This window comes from Melanaphis sacchari, unplaced genomic scaffold (assembly GCF_002803265.2).
Source record: "Melanaphis sacchari strain LSU unplaced genomic scaffold, SCAv2.0 Contig4_pilon_pilon, whole genome shotgun sequence".
NCBI lineage: Eukaryota > Metazoa > Arthropoda > Insecta > Hemiptera > Aphididae > Melanaphis > Melanaphis sacchari.
Window position 1 is genome coordinate 2,519,903 of NW_020271335.1, and position 13,061 is coordinate 2,532,963.

Consider the following 13,061-nt stretch of genomic DNA (forward strand, 5'->3'; position numbering starts at 1 on the left):
TTCGAGAATATGATCAAATACACCGTATGTAAATTAAATAGTAAAATATTTCGTACTGACAATAAGTATTTAGGGCATGCACCTTACCTGGTTCGCCGCGGTGTATACCTGTAGTACGATCCTCAGAGAAAGATATAAGATAATACAAGTTGCGATATGACTTAAGGAAAACTTAAATTTAAATAAGAAAAACAACACTGATTTTATCTTAGAAAAAGAAAGAAGTCCAGCTGTCGCCCGCAGTCTTGAGTTGTAGGGTGTGTGATGGGTCTTGGGAAGAGCTCCTGCTCGTTTGTATGATGCGCCTGCACTGTCTTTTTGTCGGTGCTCATGCACTCGATAGTTTGGCTGGTGCTCATGCACTCGATGGTTTGGCTAGTGCTCATGCACTGACTAGAGAAGACGACGTGATCAAGACAGCCAGGGTCCCCGATGACAGAGAGCCTCATTGGACCATCCCTTGTCTTTGGCGGCACACGAAAATAGGTCAAACGCTTTGTGCCATATGGTCGCAATAGCGTTTGGGTTCCCACGTGGCCAAACAATGTAGATCGTCTCTCTCGTCAGTGATCAATAGGGATTATAGGTTTTTATTGAAGGCTATCTGCGTGCGACAACTTGACCGTTACTTTATTTAACGAAATGATAAAATATACAATAAATTATGATGTGTGAGCATATCATTACACTACAGAAAACATTGATGGGACATCGTTTTATCATTTTATTATTTTTAATTCTGGACTGAGTTATGTATTGATATATTGCATCAATAAAATTGATGATTTATAATTAAATAGGTTTTTATAATATTTAAGTGAAATAGTAATAAAATAAGTCATATTTTAGTAAATTAAAAAGTGAGTTAAAAAATACACTGATGCACAGTACCCTCCATGGTATATAACACCACAATATATAGAACCAGCGAGCCTCGCAGTTGATGAGAACGACGGTCCGACTAAAGTCGGATTAAATAGCCAATTCAAAAACCTCACCCTCACCATTCTCACCCTCACCCTCGCCCACAGCCGCCGCCGCTGCCGCTACGTATGTGACGTACCCCCTCACCCTCACCCTTGCCCGAAGCCACCGCCGCCGCCGCCGCCGCCCGATCGCGTACGTGCGCGGCATATACTTTATCAGTCATCACTGTTATCATTTGTTATCAGTTATCATATAATCATTTGTTATTGAACGTTAATCAACAAATAGTGAAAAAATTGCAAAATAAGTGATCGGGTATCGAACCCGGACTTACCGCCTCCCGTGAGATATGATCTACCACCCCGCCATATACTTTGAGATAGTTATTCTTATCTATTTAACCAGAGTTATCCCACCACCGCCGCCCAGACTCTGTCAGGTCCACTACGTAACCGAGGACAATTTTACCGTCAGATGTCACCAGTTATCATTTGTTATCAGTTATCATTTTCTTAGCCAAAACGTTTATCACCATTATCAGTTATCACAAATATTTTTACCAGTTATCAAATAAAATGGTATCAGTTATTATTTTTCGCGCGCATAATCAAATAAAATATTCAAACAACGTAGTTCCCTCCTATATTTGGGAAAATAATATTCAAAAAAAAAATGTAAAGAAATTGTCATTAGATATAATATTATTAAAATGATCATTAACATTGATTATCATTAGCATTATATCCATACGTGAGAAAATAACGTACAAAAATGTGATTAAGTATAGAAAATTCATTAGTAAAATGGCATACTTTTTGTATATAAAACCCAGGATGTCGCCGACTCTTAATAGCCATTTTATATTTAAATCGAAATACTAATAGCTTGCACCTGAACACTTAGAACTCTATGGTAGAAATTTCAATTAACTAATTGAATTCCAGCAAAATTCATTAATATTGAAAAATGTCCCCACCTATTATAGAGACTCCTGACTTAAGGAGTCGGTGGCCATTTAGTCCGTCTGCTGCCTTAAACTGGTGTACACGTATCGTTCGCTCCGTCTTTAAAAATTTTTATGAGTATAAAAGTGTTTAAACATGGCTGGTTCAATTGAAAACATGGCTGCAATTTATAAGAAGAATTATACGTACGTTCCTCCGGCACCGCCTGCAGAACTGATTGATTCTACGTCATACACATTGGACTTTGTGTTTATATACTAGTCATATTGGGCGATGTTTTTATTGAATTTGAAAATGTGATGCAAACCGTTTTATTATAATTTAGTGATAAATTATTATTAGAGAACCATTCAATTATTTTACTTAAGGAATTTTCTGCTATTTTAGCTACTGACTGTCATGTTTCACCTGTCACAACTAATGCTGTATCATCTGCATACGAATATATACTTCCATCAAGTTTTAGGTTAGACAATTCCAGAACATATATTATGTATAGTAACGGTGACAATACTGTGCCTTGCGGAACACCACAGGTCATAGCTTTACTCTCACTTAAGATATCGTCTATTTTTACTCTGTGGTGCCTGCAGTCTAAGTAAGATTTAAATAGTAATAGAGCTTTTCCTTTAATGCCTATTTTATTGAGATATATTAATAATTTATTATGGCATACTGAGTCAAAGGCTTTGCTCAGATCCATGAATATTCCAATCGTTTTTTTTTTTGTGTCTATAGAGTGTAATATTGTTTGGGTTAAGCTTGTGATAGCATCTTCAGTACTAAAACCTTTTCTAAAACCAAATTGAGTTGGTGGAAGTAACATATTTTCTTCTAAGTAATTAGCTAATCTTAATTTGATCACTCTTTCAAATATTTTTGAAAAAGTTGTCAAGAGGCTTATAGGTCTAAAATTTTCTACATTAGTCTTATTTCCTTTTTTATAAATAGGTGTTATAATTGAAAGTTTAAAGCTGTTGGGAATAACACCGTTGTGTATTATGCCATTTATTATATTGACTAGGGGCTTTAGTGCTTCATCATCAAACATTTTCACCATTTCAGTGGTAATATTATCATGACCCGGAGCGGTGCCCTTTTTTAGAGATAATACTATGTTTTTAATTTCAGTTAGATTAGTTTTTCTTATATAGAAAGATTGGTGAGATACTGTTTCATCAATGTTATCAGAAGTTAGTTCATTCGATTCATTCAAGTTCTTTGTAGTTATTTTTGCAAAGTAATTGTTAAAAAAATTTGCAATTTTTTCAGGATGTGTTTTATTAGAGTATATATTATTTTCTATATTTATTTGTAGATTGTTACTTTTATTATTATAATTTTGGCCTTTTGTGGCTTCATTAATTGTTTTCCAAATTTTTTTGGGATTATTATTACATCGTTTTATTTTGTTTCCATAGAAATTAAATTTTGCTTTATTAAGGATGTTGTTTAAGTTATTTCTATATTTTTTAAATTTTTCTTTTAAGGCTAAATCATAAGGTTTTTTTCTTGACTGTGAGTGAAGTAAATCTCTAGTTCTGATACTGTCTAATATACTTTTTGTAATCCAAGGTTTTATAGGGACCGTATTTGAATAGGTTGTATAAATATTACATTTTTGTATTATATCTTGTATTTTTTTGGTGTATGATTCAAGATTACTATTAATGGAGGCAGTGGTAGGTGTGTTGTTCCATGTTTCATTTTTTAATAATGATTTGAAATTGTTTTTGTTGAAAAATTTTCTTGTGTTACTTAAATTGTCTTTGATTTCTATTGATTTTTTTATAGTATTTTTTATAGTTATTGCACCAACTATTTGATTACACCGATTAATTGATTACTGAAGGAGTGTAAAAAAATAGTGAACGGCTAAATTAAACAATAATGGTAATATTATGTACATTATTTAAATTTTTAAAGCTTAAATATTCTACATATTTTGTTTAAATTAAAAAAAAATACTTATTATTTTCTTTCAAATTATTAAATTAATTAAATAATCAAGTATTTTAACATAATTTTAGAACATATATGTTTCGAGTTACAAAACTTTACTCTTTATTAGTTTAATAAGTACGCTATTACGCTAATCATGTATTATATTATATTATATGTGGTAGTAACAGGTGTGGGTAATAGATATCTTAGTATTAATTATTTGGAATAATTATCTATCTATATATATTTATACATAGCAAAAGTAGTATAATAGTATATAGTAAAAAAAAGGTCATCAGATAAAAAAAGTGAATATTTTATTTTTTCTTAATATATCGGAGGTGCTGCAGACCTCTCAGCTCCCCCCTGGCTACGCTACTGGGTACCAGAGGGCAGGAGTGACATCATGCCGCAACACCCATAATTAAAATTTGGAATTCTGAACTTCCTTATAAGTTACGAAATAATTTTTGTGGTTACATTTCGTTACATAATACTTACATAATTTTGTGAAATTTTGAAGTTAAAATTCACAACTAGGGAATGTTGGATTGACGGACATGTATATTATGTCCTATAAAATAATAGTCCAAAGTATAAACTTTAATTCTATAGTTTATAGTAATCTGTTAAAATATGCATACTACAAGATTATATATAGATTGGCGATTGCAACTTGTAAGTACCTGTTTTATTAATATTTAGTTTTATTTTCTAGTAATGTCATGCACTCTGTCATATAAGATCTGTAAGTGATTGTTAACCATTTACAGATAGATAGCGCAAGTAATATCATTTATTGATATGTTCGATACAAAAATATATTATAGCGTATGACGTACACATGTTGTGTAGTAAATTAAATTTATTAGCCAACAAATCCTTCAAAAGAAATTTTTATAGTTGTCTAAAAAACAAAAACCATTATTTTTAAGATCTATGATTGTAGAACGAAAAGTATAATAAATCTTTTTAATAAGCCCAAAAATGTTACGCTTGTACAATATAATAAAATAATTTATAGTCCTATACGTCTAATACGAGTATCCATATTATTAGAACTGTTGGGTTACCCTTTGCAATGTTATTCTTATGATCTGAACTGATAAATGTGGTACCTATTTTAAAATTTTAAATCGATCCGATTGGACACGGAACCGCGATTTATAATATCGTAGCATAAATAACGACAATCAATGACGGATCAAACGGGTCGATGGTAATTTTTGCACATTATAGACGTATAAAATTTACAATAGACAATTTAGTCTTATGGGTAGTTGATTAAACTATCACGACAAGGCGTGCACCATATCCTATAATTTGATTTTGTGCGTGTGATGTTTATTATATTGATAATAGTAATTACATAACATTATCATTGCATCGTGATTCACAATTATAATTTGTTCGTATACGTTGTATGATCTCGTTTATCTCCTCCGGTGTCTGTTCGCGCACGCAGTACGCACGGGAACGAGTCATCCCCGCTGTTGAAAATATTAAATTAAAATATTATACTGTTGATGTTGTGTCGGCGCAGTATTATAACAACCGCCGTCCGGTCCGGTACATCGAGTTTTCTGTAGTTCCGATTCCGTTGCGGACCGCGGTTGTGCTCGGATATATTGCGTACCTATATAACACCGTAGGTAGTTATCATAATTAGGTACTGACAGGTATAATATTATTAATATACTCACATTGTATTCTCCGCTTTAGCAGTAAACGGCGGCCGCCAAATGGCTGTTGATCGTTCCCGGACATTATGTCCGGTCGCAGCCGTGATTGTTTTGCTACTGCAAACACTGCTCATCCAGCCGCTGACAGAAGCGTCTGCCGGTCATTGTCGCCTGGCCTGTTCTCTTCGCGATGAGATCGCCGGCTATCGTCCAATTGTCGACCGTGTGCTCTCGTACGTCCAGGATCAGAAGGGCTATAAGGGCAAGACATGGGCTGCCTTGTCCGAGTTCACGGATACGTTCGGCTCCCGGTTAGCCGGCACTCCAAACCTCGAGAATTCCATCGACTATATGCTGAACAGACTTAGGACTACAAACTTAGATAATGTACACGCTGAACGCGTCGTTTTCACGGGATGGCAAAGGTATACACTATTACACACTATACACATTATATCGTTATCGTCGTTTATAATATCTGACGGATTTTTACTGTTATTATACTAGTGCAGTAGAAATAGTAAGATAATATAATATTTAATACATGATAAATAATATCAATAGTAATAATAATTTCATATATTACGCATAATATAAATAGCATCACCTGGGATGATAAAAGTTCAAAAAGCCAAACGAATTTCAAAATTGTTTTTCCAGTGAAAATTATGACAATATTATGGTGATTATAACATAGATAGATACTTGATTTAAAAATGCATTAACAATTTTTTTTAGAAATTTGAAAATGTAGGTACATCAAATATTAATGGCATACTTATAATTATTGCAATTAATAAATCATTCAACTAATTTGAATAATGCTCATTAGGGTTAATATGGATTACTATAAAGTTCAAAGTTTTATTTAAATTGCAATACGTGTGTCTTGTAAAAATATAATATAACAATACGATTGAGTAGATTACACGTTTTAAATGTCGGTACCTAGTCGATATCACAGTTATAAAATGTGCAATATTGGTACACACGTAATATAATATAAACAAAATTATTATTATACGAAAAAATTTGTCAAACATTTATAAATTATACCAAACATTGTACATTTTTGTATATTATACGATCATGGTTTTAGGCGTAAAGAATTCGCTAGGTTGGTGAGTCCGAGGGTCAAGAATCTAGCAATGTTGGGATTGGGTGGCAGTGTTAGTACGGTCCCGGAAGGCATCAGGGCTGAAGTGGTGGTGGTCACCTCGTTTGACGACCTCTTAAATAAATCTTCAGAGGTATCGTATATTATATTACCTAGCTAATTATTGACGAAATGCTGTCTCTACATAGAAATGTTGATTTGTTTTATCCATATAAAATAACTTTAAAAAATATCTATTCATTTCAATAATGCACTTGTCAGGTCAACGGCAAAATCGTCGTGTACAATCAACCGTTCGTGTCGTACGGAGAAACTGTGAAGTACAGATCAAAGGGAGCGAGTGAGGCATCCAAGTACGGAGCCGTAGCTACGTTGATCCGATCCATCACTCCGTTCTCGTTGAATACACCGCACGCCGGCCAACAGGATTATAGCGACGGTGTGAAAAAGATACCGACTGCCTGCATCACGGTTGAGGACGCCGAACTCCTAAATAGAATGTACAACCGAGGTCAGGATGCGTCATATTATTATAAATGGGTTCCGTTTTTTATGGGGGGAATGAGTTGATTTAAGAGCGAAAAATATATTTTCATAGGATTTAAAAAAAAGTTTTGTCTGAAAGCTTAAAATTACTTCGGAATATTTTAAGGGAATTCAACTTTAGCTTTTGTTCCATTATAAAATAATTCCAATGGGTAATAATTTATATAGTATTATTATTATCGTGTAGTTGTTTAACACAAACATATTTATAAATCATAGTTATCATATCCTTTTTGACGTTTGTTGTATAGGCTCCAAATTGGAGATTTTTTTGAAAATGGATTCAAAGTTCTTCGCCAACGCCACATCCAGAAATACTGTTGCCGAAATCAAAGGCTCGACAGATCCCGATAAAATAGTATTGGTATCTGGGCACCTGGACAGTTGGGATGTGGGACAAGGTGCGATGGACGACGGTGGCGGTGCGTTTATAAGTTGGAACAGTCTCGCCGTACTCAAAAATTTCGGGCTCCGACCCAAGAGAACGATAAGGTAATAAATAATAATACATTATACTTAGAAAAAATGGGCATAATAATATATGATATAGTCTATAGATTCATGTTAGATTTAATATAAAGTATTTTCATGCTTTATGCTACACGTAATACTCATTACGTTTTTCAAACGATTTAACGCTAATAAAAGAAACTGTCAATTAATTAAATAAACATTTTTAACGCATATATTCAAAGTTTACACATTGAGAAATTTTAACGTGATAATATCGGTGCTCAGGTAGATATTGACGTTTACAAATTTAAGATTCGCGATAATAACTGAGCATATTTACGGTACATTTTTATTGACTTAAGAATTAAAATATTAATAAAAATACAAATTGGTCATATAATATTATACAGATAACATGTTACATTATTGCTTATATTACTTATTTAAAATTATTTTAATGACACTATAATAATTAAATAAATCATTGACAAACTTATTAAGTACCTACAACTATGAAAGTACATTTTAAATTAATATTTTTAACGAAGACATAAACCATTATTGGACTAATATTTTAAAAGTGTCAATTTGTTTTTTTTTTTAACTTTTTTTTACAAATTACGAAATTTGTACTTATCAATAGGTGGTATTATACATATTATAATATAATAGGTATCTAAATATATGTTGTTGTTCTAGATATTTAATTATTTTATATATATTGTAAGGGGCATTGATTTACATTCTTTGCATGCAGATGTTTATTATGGACAGCTGAAGAAGAAGGATATATAGGGGCTTATGCATATTTAAAAAGCCATATATCAGAACTTGAAAAATTTAATTTGGTCATTGAATCGGACGAAGGGACGTTTCAGCCGTATGGAATTGCATTTCATGGTTCTGATACATCCGCGTGCATTATGGCAGAAGTGGCTAAGTAAATATCATAATATTGAGAATGTTTATTTATTTTTTCAGTATAATAAAATTTTATTCAAATAAAAAATATAATTGTTATGTGTTGATTGATTTTTTTTATAAAAATAAATTGATTTAATAATTTCAGATTGTTTGACTCCATCAATGCAACTACCATGCAATCCACCAAAGATAACGTTGGTTCAGACATCGAGGTATTTGAAAATATGAATATACCCGGTTTGAGTTTGTTGAATAGAAACGAAAAATATTTTTGGTATCACCATACAGAAGCCGATACGATGGCCGTCGAGGATCCAGATTCGTTAGATTTAAACACTGCAATGTTTGCAGTTATATCGTATATCATTGCTGATTTATCTGTAGAATTGCCAAAATCATAAATATCATAGAATATTTATATTATGTATGACTGACGTGTGTACAATTAAAATCATTTTTTACGAATAGGATAAAATTAAGGTTTAAATCATATTAGCCATTGTATGAAAATATATTATATGGGACTAAAATTATTACTTTTTAAAAATAATCGTTTCCTGTTGTACCTATAGGTATTCAATAAATATACTTTCGAATTTATATTATTTACTATTATTTAAGTTAATTCAAATTTAACCTATGATATGTATTTATGTATATTACATCTCAGAGAACAGTATAATTTAGACTTTGGTTGGACATATGCGTAATATTGAAAATTATAATGATTAAAATAAATAATGCTGCATGAATGTAAAACCATTAAAAATTTCACAATACTTACTATTGTAAAAAATACATTTAATACCTTCTAAATCGTTTTAAAAAATTAACAAAGTACATTCAATTGCAATTGATTATAATACTATGTAAAACAAAGTGTGTGGCTTCCAAAGAGCTATGTCCTATAGAAATTTCAATAGCTCCTCAAGTAGAATTGTACTAAAAGACGATGTAAATAATAATTGTGTGGATTATTGCACTTTAGAATATCTTATTCCCTTTCTTCCCATCAAATTTTTATGTATATAGATATTAATTAATAAAATGTATGAATTATTTTAATGAAGTCATGAATTAATTTTAAATTTTAAACTATCGCTATGATTTAATTCGTGTTGTTTTTATTCTTTGTAATTTTATCTTATTATTATTATTTTCTTTTTGCAAATGTTATTAATTTTTACAATATTATAAAAATATTTAAAAAAATAAGCTCTTTATTCTGTTCCTTTCAGAGCATTTAAACAAATAAAATAACATTATCATTTTTTTTAACGTCCGTTGTATAGTAAATAAAACACACATGGTCATAGCATAGTAGCCAAAATCATTATAAATTCAATTTGACTTATAGTGAGTTGACAATTAAAATACATTAAAGCGAACGATGATTATTTGTATTTTCCTTCGGAGATAGTTGTTATGAAATATTATCTTCGCGCCTATACATCAGACCGTGTACAATTATTATACAATAATAATAATTTATCGTCGTGAAAACACGACCATGACATTTTGGCATTCGAAAGACATGCAACGTATTGAAAACAATTAGGACAAAACCCAAGTTCTGAGGGAACAATGCCAAGTATGTAATTTCTTTTGTATAAATTATTTTATGTTGAATCGAATGAATAATTAATTTGAACGTAAAATAATTTAATATCTGTCACTGTCATTCAATAATTATTACCTACTACGGGAAAACGTCGACGTCAATTTAGTCAAACCGTACACTTGGTGGCAGCGAAGAGTACACGAGGTATTATACGTACCGACATGTCGTTTTTTAAATGTTTTTTTTTTTTTTAATTAATTACTATACGTATTTTTTTATTACCTTTTAGTAATGACATTTATAAATTTATTCAGTTTTAATCATTAAACGTCAACAATCTTTCTGTACAAGATATTCAGTATAATTGATATGATAATTATTTCGAAATTTTAATTTAAAAAATAAAATAAAATGTAAAACAATTATGAGTTCAGGACGTAGTGAATATTTTTAACATTATCACTTGGTATAATGAACACAAAATTGTTTTATATTAATTTTGTGGATTTTAATATTAAAACCTTATTTTTAAACCTTTTGACTTGAAGAAAAATAAATAATCGATGTTTGTTCAATGATATACATGCTTTCGCAATCATTATTTCCTATCAATGCTTTATAAAAATCAAAAACTGTTAATTTTTTATTTAAAAATGTATTTTTTAGTCAGTAGTTATTATATAGAATAACATTTATTTAAAACAAACAGGAAGAGCTTTTAAAATGGTTATTGTTTAAAGTTTTTACCTAAAAGTTATTATATATTCCATGAATATGTATACAAACTGCTTTGAAAAAACAAAAAATAAATGATAAAAGATTTTGTATTACAATGTTCATCCTAAAAAAAACAATACCTACGATAAAGTGTTTGTTTTACGGGTGTGTTCCAAATGAAATGACAAAAGTAAATACTGTAAGTTAAATATGTAATAAAAAATTATAATGAACTGGGTAATGAGTAAAAAAAGATTATGTATAAATTATGTATTATAAACCATTGTATATTTTAATTTGTTATTTTATTACAAATTTAACAATTTGGTGATGCTTAGTAAGGATGTATATTCTAATACACCATGAATGTTTTTATATATTTTTATTTTCAAATAAATATAACTACTTAGTATTACGTATAGTATGGATTATACAACTTTATTTTATGTTTTTCAAAGGATAAATAACCATACAATTAATTTTAAAACTAAATGTTAACAGTTATCAATCAGACTAATAGTAAATTAGTTAATTATTATGTAGGTGTATGATTTAAAATTAGATTGTAAGATTTTCGTGTACATTTACTTCACTAGTTGGAACTTATAGTTTTTGAAATACCACAGCTGTCATTTTATCGACAGTCAATTATAATACTTTATTAATCTCCTTCAATGTTTTTTCTAAAACTTTAAGACGAAAAAATTGTGGTTAAAACTATCGTAGGTGTTTATTTAAATATAATGCATTAACTTTAAAGCGAAAACTGTCAATTGTTGATGATTTTAAATTGCTAATCTTGATTTATTTAATGTTTAACTTAAGTATTACGTTTTCATGAATCGCATTTTTCATATATGAATCTTATACTTTGTTCTTGGACTACATTAAAAAACAATGCATTGATTTATTGTATTTATTTGTACAATATTTATTTTTATTTAATTTTATAGTGCATATCATTAGAATTCATTGTTAATAAATTATTGTATAATCTTTGGACAATTTATTTGGAAAAAAATACTAGCATAATTTTACTTTACTAGGTATCGGTTGGTTATTAAATACTGTAAAAATATTATTAATAGCTAGCTGTGCATTTTAAATATTAAGAGCATCAATAGTGTTTTTTCCGGCAATATGAAGTAAGAAAACTAAAAAAATGAAAACACAAATCGAAAAAATAATAACACATACATACATGGGTTTTTTTTTCACAAGTTATAATTTTATATCTATGTTTTAACGTGTTTATATATGTTATAATTTTTAAATATATTTTAAAATGGATAACATAAATTAATTTAAAAAATTTCAAATATTAAAAAGATTATATAACAATCTAAGTATTATGTTAAATATTAATCATCAGGCATATTTTGTTACTTTAAGTATAGTGTATATTGGTGAGTAGGGTTAGAGATGAATGTATCATGTATTTACGTATGACTACGTATTACCTCACAGTCACCCTTAATTTTAATTTTTGGGATTAACTAAAATGTTCAAATATGTAGTTTTATAAGTCCAATAAAATTTAGTTAAAAAAGATAATAAGTTATAAAAATATTGTTTGTATTTGTAGATAATATTTACTTTTTAATTTTGTTTTAAAAATGTAGATTTGGAGTGGCTGACTAGTATAAGTGTTCCTATTTAGAATAATTAATAAAGTCAATAAATTCAAAGTTTTATGTGATCAAGTGATCAAAATTTTAGTAATTATTAATTTGTTTCGTTTAACTCACGGGTTGAAGGAAACATAGATACGCTACTGTTAACTAGTAGAGGCCACATTTTTTATTTTGCCTAAGACCTCAAAATGCCTATATTAGGCTTTGTTAAGAGGAGTAAGGACTAGATACAAAATATTCTACATAGTCTCTATTTCATACCATTATTAATTCAAGTCAAAATGGATTGAATCCAAGAATCCGTATAAAAAAAATTGAATTTGAAATTTGGATTAAGTAATATTATAGTTTGATTAAAGAATTGGTTAAACTATTGTTTTGTACTAATCATAACCTTAATAGTTAATTTATAACAGTTACGAAATAGAATATGGGGCCGAAGGTTAAATAATACTATTTTTTCCGAGTGTCTTCAAGAGCCTTCAAGAAATTTGTGTGAACTGGGAGTCATGTAATTATTTAATACAACTAAAACTTACTGAAACAAAATTCTTACAAAGTTCAGGTTTTAAACACGAGTTTTTTATTTTA

The 13,061-nt window shown here is 29.6% G+C and overlaps 1 protein-coding gene across 4 annotated transcripts; it reads left to right on the forward strand.

Moving 5' to 3' along the window:
- Positions 1 to 5,256: 5,256 nt before the first annotated feature.
- On the forward strand, positions 5,257 to 9,111 carry LOC112598802 (carboxypeptidase Q-like). 4 transcript variants are annotated; one of them, XM_025345423.1, is made up of 7 exons: positions 5,257 to 5,488; positions 5,562 to 5,943; positions 6,618 to 6,768; positions 6,897 to 7,146; positions 7,433 to 7,673; positions 8,392 to 8,574; positions 8,704 to 9,111. In XM_025345423.1, the coding sequence occupies exons 1-7, from the start codon at positions 5,260 to 5,262 to the stop codon at positions 8,957 to 8,959; spliced, it is 1,692 nt and encodes a 563-aa protein (XP_025201208.1). In that variant the 5' UTR covers positions 5,257 to 5,259; the 3' UTR covers positions 8,960 to 9,111. The 4 variants fall into 4 exon arrangements, with proteins under 4 accessions (XP_025201208.1, XP_025201209.1, XP_025201210.1 ...); XM_025345424.1 differs by having other exon boundaries at positions 5,257 to 5,484; positions 5,559 to 5,943; XM_025345425.1 differs by having other exon boundaries at positions 5,257 to 5,484.
- Positions 9,112 to 13,061: the final 3,950 nt, after the last annotated feature.